Below are 23,836 nucleotides of genomic sequence, written 5' to 3'. Positions count from 1 at the left end.
GAGAGCTCACTAAGGCCAACCCCATGGGGTGCCTGTCCAAAAAGGAGAGGCATCCCCCATGCCCGTAGCATGGAGAAGATGGGGAGAGCTCCCCAAGCTTGAGTTGTCTGAACTTCACCAGTTGCAGAGCCTCCTCTGTCACCCATCAGTCTGCTCTTGGAGACCCTCCCATCTTCCACACACCCCTCCATCACCACCCGCACCCCAGGACGCTCGAAGGCGGCCGGATTCAAACACCCCAACCATGACCCGGAGGTCCTTTGGGTTGGCCAAAGCAGGCTGGGCTCTTACCGCTTCTCTGTCTGCTCCCGGCATCCTCGCTGTCCTCTGGGAAGGGGGGCTCCAGCTCCTCATCTGGGGGCGGAAAACAGAGCAGAGAAGTCAGGGGAAGGGCTGTGAGCGTTACTGCTGCACCAAACCCCCAGGCAGGCAGAGGGCTGCGAGAGCATCCGACTGTCAGAATAATAAATTCCCGGCTTAATTGTGAAGAGTGGAAGGGAGGAAGTCACAGATAATATTTTAAAACATGTTGCATAAAAATATGAATTGTTGTTAACACTGGTAAAAACAAATCACTTATTATAGGCTCATAAATTTAGGCAGCACTTTGCCGAGTGCCCTATAGGAAGAGATGCTTCCTGCGCAGGACTCGCAGCCCAGAGAAAAGGAGATGCCGAGGAGAAATGCCAGGACAGAAACGCGAGGAAGGATGAGGGACAGAAGCCGAAATTAAGGAGGAGAAAGAAAACCCCAGGCAGTGGAGGGCAGGCAGGCTGGCACGGCCACGGAGGGTGGGGAAAGAGAATGCAAGAAAAGAGTAAAAAATGATACCGTGGAAAAGGTTAAGGACAGAGGGGCTGGAAGTCACAGGGAAGCCCTGCGAAAACGGCTAGCGACTGACAGGAGCAAGGATCTATATACAAATAAGTTTAAATAAGATTATTTAACACCAAGCCAGGTACAACCCATCCAGCCTGAGCTGCTCTGGGTGCTGGGGCGAGTCGGGTGCACAGCACCCACGTTAGCTGCCGTCACAGCCCAGGCTTCCTTCTGCAACCGTAAAGACTAGAAGCAACCTAATAAAATAATATAAATAAAACTCGGTTCTGAAACGTTTCAGAAAGCCAACGCTCAGGCAAATTGCTCATCTGCACCTCTTGCACGGCTGCTGGCAAAGGGCTGTTGGGGAGTGCAGGGCAGCCCTGCCACGGCTGAGCCCGGTGCAGAAGAGGCGTCCCTGTCGCGTCGCAGGGGACATGGCTTTGCTGTCACCTTTAGGCAGAGCCAACAGAAAGCAAGCCTGGGTCTTCAGCTGATCCCACGGCACCCGACTGCGAGGCAGTGAAGTGCTGCTGCTGCTGCTGCTGCTGCTGCTCGGCACTTTCCGAGGACGCGGCCCCAGCCCCGGCCCCAGCCGTCTCTCCCACTCGGCGCTGATCAATGCAAACCAGGTCAGACCTCCGCTGCCAATTACAAATTGCATCCCAAGTCGGAGGGTCACTGCAACTGCTCCCCCATTAGACGGGAAGCAGCACCAAAGATCTTTTCTAAATAAATCAGACTTTATTGTAAAACTCGGCCACTGACGAGACAGAACCTCATTAGCATTGATTTTAAAATAAATTATTGAAAGTGGCTTTTGCCTGCTCTTTGCATTTGTAAAAGAGAACATAAATGTATTTGTATCAGCACTCCCCCCCCATCATTCCCACGCACGCACCCCAAACCCTCGCATCTGGATTCCTTTATACTTTAACCAATGGCACCAAATCCCCTAATCCCATCTCGGCATGAGATGGAGGGCAGTCAAACCATCGCCTGTGCCTGTGCGTCACGAAAACCCCAGAGCCGTCCTCCAAAGCGGGGCAGCATCGGTCCCCCACCACTGTGGGTGACACCTGCACCCAGGGGCTCCCCACGGCCACCCCCACCTCCTATCCATGCTGTGCACACCCCTCCGGCTCGCATCCACGCCTGCATCCTGCAGGCACTGCTTCCATCCCGGAGCCAGGCTGTCCCCAGGAAACCTTTTCCCAGAGCCCTTCTCGCACCTCCCGGCACTCACACGCGCTCCTTGGGAAGCGTCAGCCGGCGCTGGCGCAGGAAAACACGTGCCATGGAGGAAACGCTGCCGCTGGGTTTCCAAGATGAGCAAATCCTGCGTGAATCCTGCACACGGAGGGGGCTGGCACTGCCGGCTCCCTGCCTGGACGTGGTGCTGGGCAGCTGTGGGTGCCCCCGTGATCCTGGGGAGACATTATCTGTCCTGCTTCCTCCCCACTTTCCCAGACTGCAGAGCTGGTCCCCCTGGCTGGCACAGCTAACGGGGAGTCACATTTACAGCCCCTAACGAGCTCAGGCAGCTCTGTGGGTCCCAGCCCCTCGCCCCACATAGAGCCGCCGCTCCCCCACGTCCTTGCTCTCCAGGAACCACGCGAGGCTGCCAGGCAGGGGCTGGGGAGGTTTTCCAGAGCAGCCCCCTCTCCTTGTCCCACCTTGGGCCATTTTATTCCATATTTGATGGAATGGGGCATGTTCCAACCAGAAATCAAAGCCATGGACCCCGTCCCTGTTTGCATCGCCCACCAGAGACGTTAGCTGGGCAGCTGACTGCTCCACGGCTTGGACAAGGTGCTCTGCTGTGTTCCAGTCCTCTGTGCCTCAGTTTCCCTTTCCTTTCAAAGCCTCTGCCCTGCTGACCACTCACTCTGTGCCTTTTGCAAAAGGTGCTCGGAGGAAAACCTCAGGCGATTGCCCGGTCCCTGCTCTGCCCGGCGTGCTCAGGGCTGGCCGCCCCGCAGCGAGCTCTTCGAGGCTGATGGGCTGTGAGGGCCGTGATGGACGGAGCCTTCACGGAAGGAAAGGAAGAAACTCGCACGGGATTTTTCTCAGGAAAAGGTGGTGGGGAGGCAGCTGGCTGGTGTGGCTTCCCCTCGGCTGACAGCAGCCGGCTCTGCTCACCCTCCTGCACCCCATCTTCTCCTGTAACGCTGCAGCAGGGCCAGGCACAGCCTCTCCCTGCCCGCGGCATGGGTGCAGACGCCCTGGGATGGTCATGGTGAAGGCACTAACCCTGAGGTGCTGCTGAGCCCTGCCTGCACCGTGGTTTGTGCTGCGGCACGCTGGCCCCAGGCACAGTCCTTGCAGATTTTGAGCTGTGCGGTTCATGAACGGGGCCCGTGGGGACGTGACAAGCTCCCCTCCACGCCGCAGCCCTGCAGCCTGTTGCAGCCAGGCGCTTTTCTGAGTCAAGTCTGGAAGTGATGGTCTGCCTTCCCAGGGCCTGGGTGTTTGATTTCAGCCAATATCTGGATTTTATAGTGATGAATCAGAGGGAAACGCTGAAAAATGCATCTCCTGGGGGCTGTGCTGCTTCCCCCTATGCCGCCTCCCTGTGTGGAGCATCACAACCTCGACCACACCACGCTCAGGAAAATGCTTTTACATCCCCGTGGGCAGCCCCGGGCACCCACACCCGGGGTCCAGAGCCCCACGGCAGCCCCCAGTCCCGGGCATGGCCAGGGAGCCAGTGGGCTATGCACCCCACCGCTGCACCGGAGCAGCCTGGGCGTTGCGCAGATTCTCAGAGGAGCTGTGTTTTAATGTAGCAATTTGATTCAATTTTCCACTCTATAAAATTACCCATCACTGCTCGTTGCTTCCTAACAGACACCTTCACTCTTAATTTAACAATCCTATCGAATTCTGCCAGGGAAATTGGAAAAATTTATCACCTGTGAAATTTTATTTTTCCTTGGTTGTATCTGTTTTTGTAAAACTTCATTAACAACGATGACTTGCTGAGGAAATTATCTCTTCATTTCCCCCCCCTTTCTTTTTTTCCCTCTCCCTCTTTCTCCCTCTATTTTCACTCGGGACATGAGGGAGGCAGCCGGGCCCAGAGGAGACCCCAGCTTGGATGGGGACTTTCCCTATGCTTGCTGGGGGTCCCAAGGTGCGAAGGGCCAGGGGGGACGAGCTCGGGGCAGAGCAGACCTCTCCTACCTGCCCCTGAGCCCTGCAACTGGTTTCTCACCACTCGCACGCTGGGCATCTGCCTCTACAGCAACGTGCCACCAGCACCTACCTTCAACCAGGCAGGGAATTGGGGTGTGCGGGGGACAAGAAACTTGCCCAGATGGGAGAGCTGTGGCTTTGCTTCCCGCTGGCCGCATCCTGCACGGTGTCCGAGCTGCGTCCCTGCGTGTCGGTGCGATTCCAGCCGCGGGCTGCGGGCAGGATGCTTGATGGCCGGAGAAGAGAGCCGATGTGGGCAGAGGCAGCTGTCCCGCAGCTCCTGCCTGCGCCTCGGCTCGGTGCAGCCGTGACGCTGGGTGCGGGAGGCTTGGCTGAACCCCAGGGACAGCAGCCCCTGCATGGCAGCAAAGCCCCCGGGATGCCCACGCACTGGGGCCGAAGGATACTGCAAAAGCCCTGCCAAAGCAATGGGCTTCAACCTTGGCGTTTGCAATGTTTGGGCCGGCTAGCAGCCTGAGACACAACCCTTCGGGCTGCCTTAGGAACCTCTTGGCAAGCTTTTAAGAAGCTGGAATGGGCAGGACAGAAAGCCCAGTAAAAGCCCATAATTAAAGGAAGGGTTTGGCTGGGATGTTCCCTCCTCCACCACGACGCGCTGCAGCCCCAGCATCAGGGCACCGATCCGTGCGTGGGAGCAGGAGTGCAACACCCGTGGGGACGGAGGGCGAGCCTGGCTGGCAGGGTCGGCTGCAGCTCTTCAAGACACTGCATCCCGGAGCGGGGGCAACGGAGGGGGTCTGTCCCTAAATCAACCCTACGCAAGCTCCTAGCAGGATCACCATTAGCCACATGTGGAACAAACCTCACATCTAATATCTGCTCTGTAGTTGGTGTTGGCAGCCGCAAGGCAGTGAGGAGTTGGGCACAGCTGCCAAAGCAGCCAGGGATGCTGAAAGCCCTCGGCCTGACAGACCGTCAGCGCTTCCCACGCACCAGGCTGGGGACCACAGCGTGGAGGCTCCTGCTGAGCTCAGGGATCACTGTAGGTATGCCCGGAGGAAGAGAAAGCTGCTGCCCAAAGAGCTGAGGATGTAAACAGAAGAAGGGAAGGTCAGGAAGGAAAGATGAGAGACGGACAGAGGCTGAGGCTTTGCTCAGGGTTCCACAGGCAGCCCCGGAGCCCCAGCCCCGCTCCTGGCAGCTGCCTGGATGCCACTTGCAAACCGCTGAGCAGAGATTTCCTTTGGCAGCAATAACAAGACAAAGATCTCGGGCACCATAAAACTTTCTGGTGCATTTAATATTTTTTTTTTTAATCACTACAAATATAAAGTTCTGAAATAAATAAGAAGAAACAAGGACCTATTTTGCATCGCTGAACGCAGACACCAAGGGACCCTGCTCTCGGGGACAGGGAGCAGAGCTGGGTGATCCCAACCTCAGCGCAGAGGCAGAACAGCACACGGGTTTGAATAAGGCTCAGGTGACCCATTGACCAAGCCCTGGGGCATGTCACACTGTGATTTCTGCTGTAACGGTAAGAAATGTTGCAGACCGTGTCGCCCTCGCAGGCTGTTTGGTTCTGTGCCAGGAAGAGTGCTCCTGGCTCCTTTAACCGGCAGCCACTGCCCTGCTACCTCCAGACCTCGTGCACTGTTAGTGAACAAGCGCTAGTCTTTAATGCAGTTATTTTATCATCTCTTGGAAGGCCAGTAATTGTGTTACAGCCATGACTGCATGCCCAGAAGGGAGCATTTTCATCATCTAAAGTCTGATTTTCCAGGTAACACAGCCCAGAGATTCCACTCTCACCAAACTTAATATTACTCGAGCTGAACGGAGCACAACCTCTAAAAGCCGCCCCACCTGAATTTACAAACCCTCCGCCTCACCGGAACAGAAAGGGTTTGCCTTTGTGGTCCATCAACCAGTCTGAACAAAGAAACGGGGTCAAACCTTTGAGTTATGGGACCGTTACACTCAGCAGAGCCCAGGTTGTTCATTCCCATCAACGTGTGATGTGGCCAAGGTCTCCTGCCACGTTTGCAGGGCTAAGGCTAGGGGTTGGCTTGGGTTTTAACCTGCTTATTTGGTTGCTTACCTGGCAAAACCTCGTAGATGTCATCCTCTTCCATCTCAATGTTTGGCTCATCCTGATTCAGCGTAGTATTGTGGGATGCTGTGTTCGCAGAGTCAGAACTGTCCACATCATTGTAGGGCTCTTCTTCGTCCTCCTCATCATATGGGATAGTGAGGGAGCTCAGGTCTGGCAGGAGAGCAAAAGCATGGTGAAAAAGAGCAAATCAAAGTACCAGCTGGACGCTGGTACTTTCAGTGAGTTGAAATCAAGTAACAAAGCCTGTGCCACTGTACTTTGTGCTCACTGTGGACCTTGCAGGGAGTGAACTGTCCCCTCGCTTGGCCCGTGAGCACCCGGTGTAAAGAAAATGGGATGGAAGCTGAGAATAGGCTAAAACAAAGGAAAACCCCAAGAAAGGACGGCAAACGCCAGAGAACAAAGCCAAATTCAACAAGTGCCTCAAGGAACTGAGCCTGACCCCATGCCTGGGCAGCTGCCTACGGTTTCCAGAGGGTTTCCACATGCAGGGCTGGAGCCTTGTCTCAGTATCGCTGGTCTCAGACCGGAGCAACTCCAGTGGAGCCAAACCCCATCCTTCATCAGCCGAGGACAGAACGGCAGATCTGCAACCCCAGCAGTGAGGAGCGATTCCCACCCTTTTCTCGTCCCGCTTGGTGACGGCTTGCAGCCCCTGAGAGATCACACAACTCCATCCTCTAAAAGCAGCCAAAGGCTCTCGAGTTGAAACCAAATGCCTGTGGGCTCCAAAGAACCACCTGCTCGAAAGAGCAAAGCCCCAGAACCTCTCTTTTTGCTAAGAGGGGACGCTGGGACCCCAGCAAGGTCCCGGCAATGAGCACAAGCCCACCCGTTGCTGGAGGGAGCAGCCCAAGCTGGGTGGGAAGACGCTGCCAGGATCTGCCCAAACAAACAGGGCACCCTGGCTTGGACCAAGCTGCCAGACTCACCCTTCAGGAGGAACTGGATCTGATCCACCCAGTCTTCAGCCTCTGCTGGGCTTGGGGCTGTGAACTGGAGAGAGGTTCACCTGTTACTGTGCTGGGTCTTGCATGTAGGAAGAGGAAAAAGATTTGCGGCTAGAATAGGGGATGGAGATCCTGGATCTGCCATTCTCTACCCTGTGACTTTGGGAAAGCAATTTCACTTCTTTATCTCCCTATTCCAAACAAGGAAACAGAAGCGGAACAAAGCTAGACTATCCCAGAGGAAGGCTGTCAAGCCTAATTCATTAAAATAATTCAGATGAAAACCACAATCCCCACCGAATATACTACACTGACTCCGAACCAAGACTCCACATCCAAAATCTCCCTGAAGCTGAGGAAGGCTCTCATCCACACTTTGTGGATTGGGCCAGGTTTTTCATTACGCCAGTTTTCAGGCTCCCCCCCGGATGCTCAACAAATTGAAGGTTTAAATTTAACCTGGCTCTGAACTGCTGATTTAAAAATGGGCTTTCCAAACCCAATCCTCTACTGCTTCTAACCCATGTTCTCACTTAATCCTTGTGCCCCACAAGTGCTAAGAGAGCCGAGGATCACTCTTGTGCCAAGGGAAGGTCCGTGTTGAGATGACCTGCCAAGAAGGAGAAGCATCGGCACCTTCTGCAGTGCTGCTTGGTTTGTTTTACCAGGGGCTTTGGAGATTCACAGCCTCCCTCACCCTGCAGGTCCAGCCTGCACCCCAGACCTGGGAGCGTGTGCTTTTGTCCCTAGTGCTCAAACCAGCACAGAAGGTCCGTGTCTTCCCTCAGTTCCTACCTCGTAGGTGCGTTTGCCTGGGCAGATTAACTCGAAACAGCATCTTTTTCGAGAGTCTTTGCGGAGATGGAAAGCCAGCCGGGCACTACAGTGCTCAATGGAGAAGGTGCCTTTAGGTTGCTTGCCTGGAAGAAGAGAAACATGCTAAATTTGGATTTGCATCTTTTTCTCAAGCTCCCAGTACTGCTGGGTGGTGCAGATGTCTGTTGCCCACGTAGGGAAACCGAGGTACACCACGTGTCAACGGGAAACGGCCAGAAAAAAACCCCTTCAGTCTAAGCATGTCCGCCCCCAGGAAATCCAAAGGGAATATTATAAAATCTTCATAAAGACACAGTAAAGAGGATGCCCTTTTAAGCCTCAAGAGATTGTGAAGTGCCAGCAAAAGGTTGCCAGGGTCAGAAGGTTGCATGAGATGAGCCGGTTGTAATGAAGCAGAGACCACTGTGTACTTGGGGAAATATGATACCAATGATTATTCTGCTGGTAAGGCATTAACGGGCTGCCGTGCAGGAAGAAATGCTTAGTGGGGCCTTTGAGAATTGGCCTACAGGTCTTGCCGATGCACACGCACGGCCGATGTCAGCCAGGGTGGAGAGAGGGAACTTCACTGCAGTCATCTGAGGCGTCTTTATTTACCCCAGCTCATTATTTCCGTATGAATCTTCTTGAGGAAGTGTGGGAGTACGATTCAGGCCAGTTGCTCTTAACCTTTTTTTGATTTGCAGATCCTTAAAAAACTTCCAGGGGTGAGGTCAAGCCCTATATAAGGATTTCAGCCCATCGATAACAGGTTTGCTTTACCCTGTTGTCTTCTGGAGACCATTTGGAAGACGACAACCGCTCGTCCCCCACAGAAACAACCAAATATCAACCCCTGGCTTCAACACCTGCTTCTGCTAGCAGCTTGCTGGGAAAGCCCGAGGAGCTCATACCCCTGTGTACACCCTGCCAGGGTGAGAGGAGTTGGGAAGCTTGTTTGGAAACAAGAAGTGCTCGGGATCCTCAGACAATGGATGTGGAAGAAGGACAAAGAGCCAGCTTCATCCCCACGACCCACTGGAGTTTAATCCCGTCCTAGCTGCAGGCTTGGTCATTGTAAACCAAGGCTGTGCGTGTGTATTTTGTAAGCCATTAGCATGCCGTGTTTCTGGATGGGTGGAACAGAGGAAGGCCATATATCTAATCACGCCAAACTCTGTTGGAGATATTAGCTGTCTGTTTACATGTACCTGATGGAGCATGACTGCAAAATATTTATATACACTGACACATGGATTATATACGGTCACTTAGGGGGTTAAAGCCCAGCTGATGGCTAATGGAAAACTTGGTACATCGTTTTATTTACACACAGCTCTGTTCCTGTGTCTCTCTTCTCTTGTTCCATACCTATAAAGGTGTTTTTTTTTTGGGGGGGGGGAAGGCAAGCTGAGATCTACCTTTCTAGGAGAACCTGCGTCTTATGCCTTGATAGGGAATTACAACCTTCCCATGGTATATGCTTTTCTCTTGTCAGATATTAGCCTGTCCTCCAGCAAGGGCTCTCCCCTTCTCTTCTCCAGCCCTGTCCATGCCCTCAGCCACCACCCACGGTTTGGGGACCGGAGGCAGGTATCTCGCCACTTACTTTTCTCATTGGCGTAGTAGTAAAAGGTCCTTCTGTTGAGGACACACCACCGCTTCTGCCACTCTGACCCGAAAAAGCTGTGCTCTAGGAAGAAAAGGACAGCGAAAGAGCAAAAAATATTAATTTCTATTCTTTCATTGTATGCTTCAGATGAATATTTAGGGGAAAGAAGAATTTTTTCCCAACAAAATCCTGCAGATTTCTGGCACAAAATTCAGGCAAGCAAATTTAGATACAAAACCTCCACCAAGTAAGGGAGAACCAGCCTGTCCTACCAGGCTGAGGCGACTGCAAGCCTTCCCCAGCTCTCCAGGCAGGCTAGGCTGGGCTGAGCTGAGCTGAGCTGCTGTGACCCTTAGTCCTGCTAACTGGGAGGGAACACAACTTTGGGTTAAACCTCCCTAATTGAGGTTTAAGCAAATGTCTTTTACTCTGTAATTGGAGCAAGCTAAAACATGCACAGGGCCAGTTATACAGCTCAGCTCATGGCCATGAGGAAAAAAGGGCTGTTCTTGCCTCATACCACCTGTCATACAGTAAATAAATCAAGATAAAATCTGAGTGATGAGGAAATAATTTGTAGCTTTCACAAGAGTCAGTAAAATCAAGATAAACCTGAGGCTGACTCACAGTCCTTATCTCAACTTGCTAATGTGTGCGATGCTACGAACTACCTTGTCTTCACCCGGATTTTATCCTCATTAGGTATTGCTCGTTAGAAGGGCACATCTTGCCTTAGAGGACTGGGCTGCTGCCTAATTCAATTTCTGGGTTTTAATCTTTGTGCAGTTTGATGATCTGCAAAAGAGGATAAATAAAGGCTGTGCCCTCCCTGTGTGTGTGATGCCTAAGAAAAGCCTGAAAGATTCTGCATGCGCCTACAGAAAAATCTGCAGAAAAGATGTATTTTCCTGCTTGTTCTTCGAGTGAAAATTTGCATTCTTGGTAATTCTGAGGTGACATCCCCAAACCTTATCTTATGATGTACTTGTCAGGCCTTACCTCTGGACCTCTTCTCCAGATATCCTTGCTTCAAAATGTTCCCTGTGTCTTGAACAGGCTTCGGTGTGATTTCTTCCAGTCCTACAGAGAGCAAAGCAAAGCAAAGCTTTGGGATTTCCCATTCGCACAACCCCTCAGCACAACATTTTCGGCCCCTTTCTCTGCAGAAGAGGCTTGGGAAGGCAGACCAGTGGCTGGAGGTGGAAATCATGGTCTATCATGATCTCGCCAGCTATTCCCAACCCTGGTTGCAGGCTCCTAGAAGTCGTCCTCAAGGAAACCAGGACCATGATTCACACGGCTACAGAGACCTGCCCTCAGCGGGCTGAGGCTGGTGCTGCTCTGGGGGTTGATGCTCAGCCCTTTACCCCCCAGCCAAGGCTCTCTGGGTCCCCGGGAGCTTTTGGCAGCAGGCAGGACCTGGTCAGGTTTACGGACTTGGAAAACACATTCCCCGTGTCTGATGTCTGGTCTAACTCAGACCACGGCACCTCATTCCGGGCTGGCGGCCGGACCCTGCGGCCACGGAGGGGCTCTGGCACTCGCCGCACGAGGTGACGGCCATATCTCATCCCCAAAACCAGCGGGGCCAGGACGCCCCCAAGCCACGGCTTGCTGCTGAGAAGGTCTCCCCCTCCTCTCCTGCTCATCTCCTGCCAACATAACTTGTACTAAGCACAATAAAAAATGACTAACCAAATGCCACTAATCACCTCCCCAGTGCCCAGCCTTGGCAGCCTTTTCAGTACGAATAAATTCCCAGAATCCCAGGTCACAAGAGCTGCTCTTGTTTTCTTAGCGTGTCTCACTAACACCCAGCTCTCGGCCCAATCCATCCCCCCTGTCACCTCTCTCATTCATGGGCTATTTTCATTTTTGTGTTTTATAGTTTGCAAACTCTGGGCTTGCTATAAATTCTCCGCAAATGGGTCTCGGGGCAAACGGCAGACACAAAGACACACAAAGTTTGGGTTGGTTGAAAGGCTCCCCTACGTCTGTCTCCTCTGTTGGCTGGAAACCGGATCCTTCAAAGACCAAATCCTCGGCTTGTGCAAAGCTCTCTGAGGTGATTCACATTAGGGGAAGCCCGGGATGCTGTGGGATTGCCCCTCTGCAATGCCTGGAGGACACGGACAGCCCCTTTCCGCACAGAGAAATCTCACTTCTTTCCAGCACCTGCCCGGCACAAACGTGCTCAGGCTTTTCTCTAGCAACGCTGAGCATCTGACTTGTAAAGAGGCACATTGTCTTCTCAAATCCAAGCCCCGACCCCTTTTGCTAATGCAAATCTAAATGTCATTTTATGGGACATTTATAATTATGAAAATGGGACGGTGCCGGATGCACGGGGAGACCCCGCGACTATGAATATTACATTAATGTGCCCAACGCCAGCTCGCTGATCCCGCTGGCAGGAGCATAAAAAATGCTTGAGTGAAACTTTTATTTAGACGTTAAGAATCCAGGCCCCAGCGGGGTGACGGAGGCAGCCCCGGCGAGATCCCATCAGCGCGAGCGCTCGAATTGAATTACCCAGGGGGGAAGGCAGGAGCTGCGAGTGCTGCTTCGCTTATTTAATTTCATTTACTTTCAGTACATTATCAGCATGGGGCTTCCCTCTGCCCCCATTCCCCCAAGAAAACTGGCTGCGGAAATCGCCAGCGTGCAGGATGCTGCTGTCGCTTGAGCCGAGGCAGGGACGTGTCCGGCCATCCTGGTCCTCCTCGGGATGGGCTTTCTGCCCTTTCCTCAGCTGCCGAGAGAGATTCGAGGGAGCGCAAGGACCTTTCAAACACCACAAAGAGCAACCGAAGCGGGGAAGCAGGACGGACGCGATGGGAGCCAGCAACAACCTCTTCCAGCTCCGCATCTTCTCTCTTCACCCATCATTTCTTGGTGTTTGCCTGTAAGCAGCCAGGACCCCTGGGACAGCTGCTGCCTTCTCAGTTATGCTTTGCCCTGTTTGAGATCAATTTTCCACCTAAGCAGATCCCATGTTTCAGGCTATTTGTGGCCCTGGGTCCCAGGATCTGCCAGGCTGGCAGCTCCCCGGGGCCGGGGCACCTCTGCGGCATCGCCTCTGAAACACTGTCAGGAGCCCAAATCTCTCCCGCTCTGCAAGAGACACCGTGCCTCAGTTTCCCAGCAGGAAAATCAGAATGACAGGAGACTCCCTTCTTCTTAAATACTCAGTGGCTGCTCAGACAAACTAATACAATTAAGGAGGGGTTGTGAGGGCTGATTCGATTGCACGGGGCTCTGGAAATTTTAAGTTTTACAGAATATGACATGAAGATGGCAGCTGTAACCTCTGTGTTGCACGCAGCCTCTCTAATGCAGCCCTGTTAATGCAGAGCCAGGAAGATTAAATCTGTGCGAGGTGGGTGAGCGTGGGGGACGTGGTGCTCGGGGCTCTGCCTGGCTGCAGACAGGGCTGGGGCTACGTGGGGTGTCCCTGTTCCTCCCCGTGTCCCCAGCCTGCCCCTAACAACAATCCAGATGGCTTTTGCTAGCAGCAAATAGCTGAATTAACCTGCAAAGAGAGTCCCTGGCTTTTTTTATTTCTTTAAACCATCCTAACGGACACCCAGAAGATCCAGAGAGGCTAGGCAGGAGCCCAGCCCCAGGAAGCTCTCCGGTCTCTAAGGGCAGAAGGTTTATTTGCCCAGGCAGCCTCTGCAAGACGCCTCTGCCCCAGGGCCACACAGCTGGCAGGTAAACCACAGCTCACCACATCTAGGACTCCAAGTGATGGAAAAGCCAGCCCATCGCCTGGTCATCTGTTCCAACCACTAATGGCCATTCACCATTTATAAAAACAGAGAAAGAAAAGGCCTTAAATTCATCTGAGAGAGACATCTGTGCTCTCCCAGACACACGGCCCCTCTTCGGTTGCTCCTGGCACGGTGCGGCAGGGCTGCGGCTGTGTTTGGATGGTCTCAGTGGTCCCTTCCACCCTGACAGCTCCCCCAGCCCACCCTTTGCCCAGCAGACGGCTGGTACCGGCAGCGCTGCCCGGTCCCCCCAGCGCCTCAAACCCCTCGTGGCCTCTCCTCCATCCTCTGCAGCCTCTCAAGCCCGGCTCCCGAGGGAGCTGCTCACCCCCAAGGATTTTCCCGCAGGTGAATTTCCCGATCCACGGGACACATCGCTCCATCCGGAGCCTCCCGCAGAAGGGCTGCACGTTGGCGGCACTGGGAACAGCTCTGTGCCGAAATCCTGGAGACCACTTTTCTGCAGAGGATACAAAGCTGTAGCATTTCAGGAGCAGGAGAAAACTGGGGCCAGAGACCCACACCCACGGGTGCAGGAGCAGGCACCAGCTCTTTCCTTTCCCCTCTTTATTGCACCTCAACCTTTACTGTGATTTGCCTCCCCCAGGTGCTGCCCAAGGATGCTCTCAGCCTCAGAGGCTTCGCTCCTACATCAGGCTGGCACAGGGGTGGACCCAGGTCACCCACCGAGCCTCTGGCTTTGCTCACCAAACGGCATCTTTTGGGCAAAGTTCCGAGGAGTTTGGCTGCTGAGTGCTGTGACCGTGCCACCCCGTCCTCGCCACGTCCTCAAGGACCTCTGGATTTCAGCTCTCGCCCCTTTGGTCTCTGAGTCATGCACACCAGCTGCACAAAATGTCACAGTAGCTGCAGCCAAACATGCCCGGGGGCCGCGTCGGTGCCCATGCTGTCACATCAACCGACTGTTCAAAGGGATGGAGCACGGAGGCACGACGGTTACAGCTAATTCCCCATCCTCCAGCTTATTCACCAGGCTCAAATGTGCCAAGAGCAGATTCTGCTCCCGGGGACTTCGCAGGGAACACCCAAATACATTTCAAACCAGAGCACAATCGGCTGTGATTTCCCAAAGCCCTCCGTGGTGGCTGCGCTCTTTTTCCATTGAAGCTAATGAGAAAAAAAACAATCAGAAAGAGACAAACAACCCCTCCCACCGGCTTCAAAGCGAGACGGACTCAGGAAATGCTGAAAGCTTTTGGAAATCTCACCCGCCACCAAGGTCTGCCACGGCAAATGGGTCCAGGACGTGGCTGCTGGGGCTAATGGCGCTGACGGCCACTGCCGAGCGGCATTTGTGGGTCTATTCAAACGCAAGTTTCATACATGCAAAAACAAGGAGCTGTTTGTGAGCCACGCTCCTTTCAGTCTCTGGTGGGAGAATGATGCTTCCCGTATTTAAACCGTTACCTTTTTCCAAGATCAAGAGGATCTTGAAAGCATCTCCGCTTTCTCACATCACGATGCACGCAGGGGCAGATCCTCCCCAAACCCTCTTCCCGGGTACCCTCAATCAAAGTTACCAGCCAGATCCACCCCACGGTCCAGTCCCCCGTGGGAGGACGGAAGCGAGCCTGGCCCCGTGGATACAGGCTGGATACATCGGGCACAGCCGGGCAGGACCTTTTCAGTGCCATGCCGATGCTGCAGCCCGGCGAAGCAGCCAGCAACGGGCACGGATTGATGTCCCGACCAAACGGAGCAGGAGGAGAAAGGCCATGGTGGGAAGCAAGCCACCGTCCATCAGCGTGGTCCCCCTGGTCCCCGCCTCCCCGTCCCCTCGCTCCAGGTCACAGCGCATCGCCTCGGTGGCTCCCAGGCCCTCGGTGCCCCTCGGACACGCTTCTCTCGGCGCCTCGGGAACATCGACGAACCTTTCAGCGCCTTGGAAACGGCTGGGGATCATTTATAACAACGGGAACGAAATGAGCAACGATTTCAAAGAAAATGGGGAACTAAACAATTGTCAACATGGATCACATGAAATAGATCTTGTGCCAGAATAATTTTATTGCATGTTTTTGAGCAGGAAAATAAGAAAGTAGATGAAGAAAAGGCAAGGCAAGGCAGAGAAGATTTATTTGGGCTTCAGCTTGACTTTTCAGAAGAGGCTAGTAAGCAAAATTCAGAGTGTAGGCATCCACCCCAGGATAACTACCTAGATTGAAAGCCAGTCAGCAAGCAGGAGGCAGTTAAAAATCAATGGCAACAAATCATCGAGAGGAAATTATCAACTGAAATAACCCTGTGTTCGGCTTCGGGATCAGCTGTCCTCGGATGCTGCAAGGCATCCCAACCCAAAGAGCCCATCCAAAAACTGCAGCTAAACCCAGAGCAATCTTTGGGACAGGCGAGGAATTGCTAAATGCTCTCTCGTAGCAGCCAGTACAGACCAGTATTGAAGGCAGGAACCAAGATTAACCGGTCCCAGGCAACGGCGGAGGCTTTTGACAAGTGCTGACAGTCAGGAGCCAACACAAAATCCATGGAAGTCGCTCAAGAAAGCTGCAATTCTCACCTGGGGTTGAACGGTGCCTTATTAACTGCGTTGCCCCTAATGTCCTCGTTGGACCGCAATTAATGACTGGACACAAACAAATAGGGGACGTACAGATGGACCTTTGTTAGACGCCGAGTTAGTGTTGGATTCATTGTTGTTTTTTCAGAGGAGTCCATGACTGTGGTTTTTATGATTGATAAGCAAACAAGAGAAGAGACAGTCACTGGCAAACAGTTGAGTGTAGATTGGGCTGGGATTTAGCCCGAGAGGGTGGAAAAAAGCCTCCAACTTTTATTGGTGTTTTTTTTAATTCTGTCTGGAAAATTTAACAGCAAGTTTGAAGTTAAACCAACTTTGCCAAAGGGGAAAAAAAAAAAAAGAAGAAAAGAAAATTCAAAGAGGAGGCAGAGCCTTTGGCCCAAAAGTTTCCTTCCAAATCACTAAGTCTATAATTGCAAAATAAAAAACACTAAATCTCAATATCTATTTGCACAGCTCATTAGCCAAGGGCTCACACTCAGCAAAGAGGGAGGGAAAAAAACCCCTTCAGCACCAAGTGGATTTGGGGGGTTGCTATGGAAACCGGCCCTTCGCAGCCGCATCTCGCAAATCCCTGCTCAGATGGGTCTGTCTGTCCACCCGTCCACAGGCTTCCCGAGGACGCAATTTTTTAAAGTCCTCTAAAAAAAAAAAAAAGGGTAATGTATGAAATATATAAATATATAATCTGTGTAACTCATTCCCCTGTTATTTCTCTCCCCCAAACATAACATTATGTCAGACGTTCGACCTGCTGTGCTACCGGGACAACATGATTTACAATGTGAAAAGGGAAAACCTAAATCATCACGTAATGAAAACATTAAAGTTAATGCATCACAAGTGAGGAATTTATTACCATTAACTCCAATAAACAGTTATAAACCACCCGTCCTTTCCTGTCCACGCGCAGGGACACAGGCGCGGGGACTTCATTAAGCTCAACTTTCTTTTCTTCTTCACTAGACCGCTCATGTGTGCTCCAACCAGCCACCATTTATTGTTAACTGGACTGGCTCATTTTCCGGGGACTGGCGAAGGTTTGAAGGCCTCATCCATTTCCTTCCACGGGTGGCTCAGCGCAGACAGATGGAATAGGAAAGTTCACGAGACGTGCAGCTCGATGAGTTTATTTAAACGCCGCTGAAATATATGCTTTGACAAAAGCCAACCCTCGCCCTGGCCCTGTACGTCGTTACTCAAAGAGGCTGATGGATAAGTAATAACATATGGGCACGCTGTGCGGTTACACCGGACACCAGCTTACCTCAGGGTGCACTTGGCCAAATATTTGCTTCTCACTGATGTTACACCACCACCTTGGAAACCTAAGCCTGACATCTGAAGCCTTATCGAAATCCACCACCCCCCGGCACGGGGCAGCACGACGGGGCTGGCTGGTCCTTGCGTGGGACCATCTCTCCCCATCGCCCTTCGCCCCGTAGCGGGTTTCAGGAGGGGTCCCGGTGGGTTTTCGGGAATGGGAGCCGTGAGGATGCAACAACAGGCACCACCATCCAGTTATTAACTACTGCCTCAGTCCTGAGACCTTTGCATAAAAATACCACTGGCTTCAACAGGAGCTGCAGATCTGATCCATTAACTGCGCTGATGGGTTCGTTATTGCAGGGCTGCCAACGAGGACTTTCACAAAAACATGCTATTTCCCACAGTGCACAAACGAGACCCGCGCCCCCGTGTCCACTTGCAGTGGCAGCGCCCTGGAGCTCGAGCCTCGAGCCAGGACCCCACCGCAGCCGTACGAGCAAAGAGATGGTCCCTACGACGACCGGTGCGGCATGTGTCCCCTTGTTGCACGTTTAGGGGGGCTTTAGAGATGCTTCTCCTCTCCTCCGGGGTGAGATAAAAGCAAAGCAGTGGAAGAGTGGGGACGGGACGCGGTGTTGGGGGGACCTCGGAGCCGGCAGGAGCCGCAGCCCTGCTGCTGCGTGCTCAAGCTGGAACCCTTCTCCTCCCCGCCGCCCCCCGAGCGAAGGCACTGGTGGTTATCGATGCAGGGTGCAGCTAAGCAACGTTTGCTCCTTCTGCCAGAAGGAAGGTTGCTCAGCCGTTCTCTGGCTTCATTAAACACCCACTTGTGGAGCTAACAGGACCGAATACAGAGATCCAAGGGATTTGCAACATCCATTTCTCCTAATTCCTAACAGGAGCGAATTTCCTACCAGGGAGTTTCCCACTGGAAATATTTCACCATCTTGAATTTTCTCTGGAGTTTTGGACGGGCGCCATGTCCACCCTGTACTGTGGTAGGACGTCAGTCCAGACGTGATCACGGTGGTTTGGGTCCAACCCCAGAAATCCCTCTTGGTCCTTCTCCCCAGATGGGCACCTGGAAGGGCTCAGCCGCCCTGCAGAGGTGGCGCAAAGTTGTGGCACCCCCAGAAGACACCAAGTACAGCATGCCTGGGCCCTCCCCTGTCCTCCAAGACCAGGGTCTCTCCACATCTTTCATCCATGAACTTTCCTGCCAGGAACAAATGAGGAGGATGAAGGGAACCAGAGAAACAGCCAGAGACAGGAACGCCAGGAAGAAGGGACCCAAGCAGCAAACGCAAACTCTCGGTGCCCACAGCAGCATCTCAGGCCGCGGGGAGGTCTGCCTGGGCTCCGAGGGGGATATTGGCTTTGAGGGGTCAAACCGCATCATGTTTCGGCATCCCGCCGTACCTCCCCGCCATGCTCTGCCATCCAGCGTCGTGACACCGTGCCCGAGAGCTGCTCGACCCGAGCCCCTCGCTGCAGCCACAAATCAGTGCAGGACAATTCCCAAAGGGCAGACGTGATTTTAATTTACAGGGTCTTGGCAAGGCTGCGAAAAGACCAGACACCTGTTGGCTAAAGCCCATCTTACAGCTTAGGCCTTTTATTCCTATAAAAATTCTGTACCACATAATCGTCAGCCTTGACACAAACGATTCCTATAGATCACTGCGGAAAATCGAGAGGATTTAAAGAGAGAGGAGGGTTAGGAAAAAGTAAAACAAACGACATGCAATTTTTCAAGCGGAAACAATGGCAATATGAAGATATATAGGTGTCAGCCATTCTGTAGGAGGCAGGAGGCTGTGCTCTTTTACCTCTTACAGTGTCACTCTCATGACCTCTACCATTTGAAATGCTTTGATTCCACCTTGCCCAAGGGATCTCTGAGTGCCGGGGAAGAGATGAGGAATGCCCGCGCCTGACCTCACCTCCACATTGTCTAACGACTGACGGCATAAATCAGTTTTTCCCCTCTGCAGACCCAAGTGTCAAGAACCCATGTGAGAAGGCTGGAAATATTAAATGATTTCCCTGAGGGTTTTCATTGTTACTTGGTTTCTCTCCTGTAACTGTAGAGCTGTGTTTCACATGAAGAACAACTTTCCCTTGAGACCTCAATTTGTGTATAAAATGAACAGGAGGGGGTGGGGAAGAGGGATGCTGGCAGCCAGCATCCACCTGGGAGGGGAGCAGGAGGGGCACGACGAAATCTGCAGCCCAAACTTGTTGTGCTCGTCCTTCCTGGCCTCGTGCAAACCAAAACCGGTGCAAGCCCAGTAAAGAGATATAAAGAAGAGGTCAGCGAGGCTGCTCGTGTAAGGGGTAAGAAAGACAGGAGCCATCCCGTCGCTGGGGACAAGGTGAGTGAGCAAATCCCAGAGAAAGAATAAAACCAGCCGAGCGTTCTCAGCGTACCTCAGCCTGTTACCGCCTCGGGAGGATGCCCAGCCCACGGCATAAAGAGGGATCACAGACCTCACGGAGGGTACTGGAAGCTGCAGCCACCCCAGATGCTGGGGATACATCTGCAGGGCATAGAGAAGCACAGCCGACAACGCGGGCATGGTGAGTGCACTGCTTCACCCTGGACCTTCCTCTACGGGTATTTTTCTGTTTCTCTAACCCTGACACTAACGTGCTGCCACATTCTCCCTAGTCATTGAATACCAGGTCAGGCAGAGCCATTTTGCCGCCTCCTCCTGAATTTGGAGTATTCAGCACCCAATGTGGTCATCGAAGAAAACTGCTGGGAGTTATTCCCTAATTACAAACACATTTATTTCTCCCAGGCACTAGCCAGTCCGGTACCATCCCTGTAAGAAGCCCCTTCTCCGGCCAAACACTTGGTCCCAAGCACTGGAAACAGCAGAGAGAGATTTTAAGAGAAACTTGGGGTATGAGTGGGGCCGGCAACAGGCTCTGGAGGCAGGGCAGGCAGCCGCCAGGGACTGGCAGATGACTGATGGCAATCGAGTTCTGAGTCACAGGTTTGGGTCCGCACACCCAGACCGGGCAGCAGAACAGTTTAAACCCCCTCCTTGAGCCTGCCTGCGATGGGAGCTCCTGCCCGATCCCACCCAGCTGGGACGGGATGGGGGCCGGGGGCAGCCGGCTGCACCAACCGGGGGTACCTCGGTGAGCTGAGCCACGTTGGCTGGTTTTAGTCCGGCTTTCATGTCCACAGCAAGCTAAGAAGCTAACAAGAAGACTTGGGGAATCAGATCAGCTTATTTTAGGCATATTTAACCAAGCTCTTGGCAGCATATCTCTAGAAAGCAGGCAACCCACCTTTACCTGGCCGCTGATGCCGAGAGCATCATTAGCTGCTGTTTGCACAGCGCTTCCCAAGCCTAAACCCCACCGAAGCGCAAAGTGGGATCATTATTCCATCATTCAAACCCAGCATCACTCCTTAAAAACAAATCTTGCAGGTAATTAGTCCTAACTGCTATTTGCAATTTAGCCACTGGTTTGTCTCATCTCAAAAGCCGGTCGAGGCACCTCGGCGGTCGGTTCCTCGGCAGAAGCTCCGCAGCGCCGCTGCCCTCGCACCTCCACGCCGCGCCGCCGGACCGCGCCAGTGACATCCCTCGGTGACGGGAAGCACCGCCGTGGCCCCACGGGCACCCCCCTTCCCCACAAACACCATTTGCTAACGGGTGCGATGGCTGCGGGTTAGGACTGCATCCAATTAAACCAAAGGCAAACCAAATTCCCGAGCTCCCTGGCATGGTTTAAAGGTCCAAGTTTGATGCTGGAAATCGCTGTCTCGTCTGCGTGACCCCTGCAATGATAAGAAAGGTCCTTGCCAGGGCTCGAGGCAGCGAGTGGGAGGACGCCGCCCTTCCCGTATTTATTAAACTCTTACATTTCAAACGAGTAGCCTGGTTCTCCCACTTCCCTTTCATCTAGGCTCAGGTCTATTTTTTCCTTGCTTCCTACTTCTGAGTAATTGTTAGAAAAGTAAAATCAACAGGTCGTAAAATGATAAAAGCACGTTCTCTGGTAAATCCTCCCCTTGGGCTCACTTCTCCTCTCGTTTTACACTGATAAAATGCCCCTGCCTTCCCTGGAGCCCTCTTGATTTACATCACATACCTTGGATTACGAAAGAAACGTTGATTTTCTGATATCAACACAACATGAATCTAGACACACCCAGCCTAGCTCTGCTAGTCAAATAAATCAGGAGCAGAGCCAGGAATAGCTTATATACGAGTAATAGAGCTTCAACTACACCATACTGATATGGTGAGAGCAATCCAACCTCCTTAATGTAGATAGTTATATCCAAATAAAGGTGCTTTATGTCAGTATAAATTATTCTCTTCCCATTTAGGGATGCCTTTCTACAAAATGAATGTGCTAGAGCAACTGCCAATCTGGATACAGATATATTGTTTAGAAAAAACAAAACCACCGGCAAACCCTCACGGAAACGCGAGCCGGGGCTGACGGCTCCTTCTCCTGGACCAGACACCTTGGGGTCTCCCCAGCCCCTCGGGATGCGGTGCTGTCCCGCTCTGGCTCCCTTCCATGCAGATCCGGTGGGGATCTGCAGAAGGCAGCAGGTTTGGGGGAAGTAACCCCAAACCTGCCGCCTTCTCTGATGCGTGTCGTCCCCCCCCCGAGTCTGAGCAGGTCAGGACCCCCCTTGCAAGGAGGCACCGAGGGCTTCGCATGACGGGAGTGCAACCGAGAGGAGATGGGGACGGGGACACCTTTGGGAGCCACCACCAGACGGGAGAGATGATCTCCAGAGCCGCCAAATGAATTTCAGACCATACTTAACCCCAGGATTATTTCTGCACAAATTTGACTCAGCCAAGGCAATCTGTACTGACAGAAGGCTTTGTACCACATGCTTTTGTTCGGTCCCAAGTGCCTTACACTGCTTTTTAGTATCTTGTCTGTCCACAGCCACAATTAAACACATGTGTAGATGAGGAGTGGGACCAGGAACGGCGGCCTGAGGCAGGACACAAGATAGGTGGAGAGGGAGCCCGATGCGACCACGTTCCCTCCACAGCATCCCAGGACCTGGGGCTGGGACCGCCAGGACTGAGGAACCCCTCCCTGAGAAAGAGCTTTTGACCAGATGCTCTGGCTTTTTGTCTGAGGTTTTTTTTATAAGATGCAAATTCTGCAAAATTGAAAGAGCTTGAGAAATTTCCGAGCGCCTCCTCGTCTCCGTCAGAGAGCAGGGCTTTGGGAGCCGGGCTGTATTCCCACCCCTAAGCCAGCCACCTACGTTAGCAGCCCAGCCTGGGATCCATCTGCAGACCTCTCGGCTAATCCCCTGGTCTCTCTTCTGCAATCGGAGGAGGGAGAAACAGGCGCTTTCTCCCCATTGAGTACAAAGAGTGCCCGGGGTGCGTAGCCGGAGGCAGGTGATGGGAATAATTCCTGCCCCCAATTCCCCCTGCCATTCCCAAGACTTAACTTCGCCGCTCCCGGTGCAGCTCCGGGAGGAGACGGAGCGAGGGCACGGGGAGCGTCTGGAGCTCATTAGAGGATCCCGCTTTGCGCTGGTCTGGGACAAAGATGTTTCCTTTTAAAGCCTCGGGCTCCCGCGGGCAGGAGCCCAAGTGATGAAAGAAGCTTTCTGGGTGGCGGCGGTCCCAGCAGAGATGCAGGAACCGGAGCCCTGGGTGGGTTGATTTAACTCAAAGTGATTTAAATCGTCAATTTTCATGATGATTTAAATCATCGAGCAAGACATCTTGATTGAAATCATCCATTTGAATGTTGTTTTGCATTTGTACTTCTTATTCACTTTCTTAAGGAAAGCTGGTAACCATTAAACCATGTTGATAAAGTTCGCTTTTATGGTAAATTTAACATTTCTCTTAGCTAACCAGCAGAACTCATTATTTCTATGCAAAAATATTTCAGTCATTATGTAGCTTAACAAACATTTATTTGAGTACTTAAATTTTGTATTATGTTACAAAATGGTGAAAGATGCAGTTTTCAGGAAGTGATTATTAACTTTTATTCACGGCTAATGTTAAACACTATATGGTCTGAGACTGAAATTCAAATAAAAATATACAAAAGCACTGTTTTGAATTTTATTGGTAAAATAAATTTACTTTTAACTTGATGGATATATGAGGGGGAAACAAAATAAATCCTATTAAAATCGAAGCTGATTTATTTAACAAAGGAAGCATTATCAGTAGCGACGGGAGGGAGTTTAAGGTTTCTGGTTATCACATCCTTCCAGTTGGCAGATCTCACCCTCCCAAACGTTGTCTCCCTCTTCTAAATGTTGAACAAAGCCAGTGGTTGCCTTTCTCAGCCCTCCAGTTTTTGGCTCTGCACGCGAATGTGATCGAAGCTGCTGCGGGATGTCAAATTAAAGGAAATATTCTCCCTGAGGCCCTGTGTTGTTAAGTCTGGTTTAGGACCTTTCAGTAATCCTGGGACTAATGGGACTCTCCAGCGCCTTGCTTAAGGCTTTGGCAAGCCACAAGTTTCGGGGGTTTGTATTTTTTATTTTTGAGTCTTCACAATTCTTTTAAAGCTTCATTTTCAAAGAAAATATCTTTGGATTTTTAAAATACAGCCGTCAACTCACTACTCGATGGCCTGGCGACAAACCCCGCAGCGCCCGGTGAGGCTCAGGGGGGCTCAGCACCCGGGGCTGGGCAGGGCTGGCTTCCCGGGGGGGGCAGCCTGCAGCCGGGGCCCCTCGGCACCGCTCACGCCGGACCCAGCCCATGGCACAGCCACCGGCTGGGCCGG

At 52.5% G+C, this 23,836-nt stretch overlaps 1 protein-coding gene across 1 annotated transcript in view; it reads right to left on the bottom strand.

Moving 5' to 3' along the window:
• Nucleotides 1–23,836, bottom strand: part of SKAP1 (src kinase associated phosphoprotein 1) — a 165,323-nt gene that overhangs the window by 18,234 nt on the left and 123,253 nt on the right. The window contains exons 5-10 of the mRNA XM_009330157.1: nt 10,472–10,552; nt 9,470–9,553; nt 7,840–7,964; nt 7,027–7,090; nt 6,080–6,244; nt 292–354 (exon numbers count right to left, since the gene is read on the bottom strand). Of these exons, the coding sequence (XP_009328432.1) occupies nt 292–354; nt 6,080–6,244; nt 7,027–7,090; nt 7,840–7,964; nt 9,470–9,553; nt 10,472–10,552 (582 nt within the window). The remainder of the gene's footprint in view (nt 1–291; nt 355–6,079; nt 6,245–7,026; nt 7,091–7,839; nt 7,965–9,469; nt 9,554–10,471; nt 10,553–23,836) is intronic.

The sequence above is a fragment of the Pygoscelis adeliae genome, unplaced genomic scaffold (genome assembly GCF_000699105.1).
Source record: "Pygoscelis adeliae isolate BGI_AS28 unplaced genomic scaffold, ASM69910v1 Scaffold338, whole genome shotgun sequence".
NCBI lineage: Eukaryota > Metazoa > Chordata > Aves > Sphenisciformes > Spheniscidae > Pygoscelis > Pygoscelis adeliae.
This window is presented reverse-complemented; position numbering and strand designations above follow the sequence as displayed.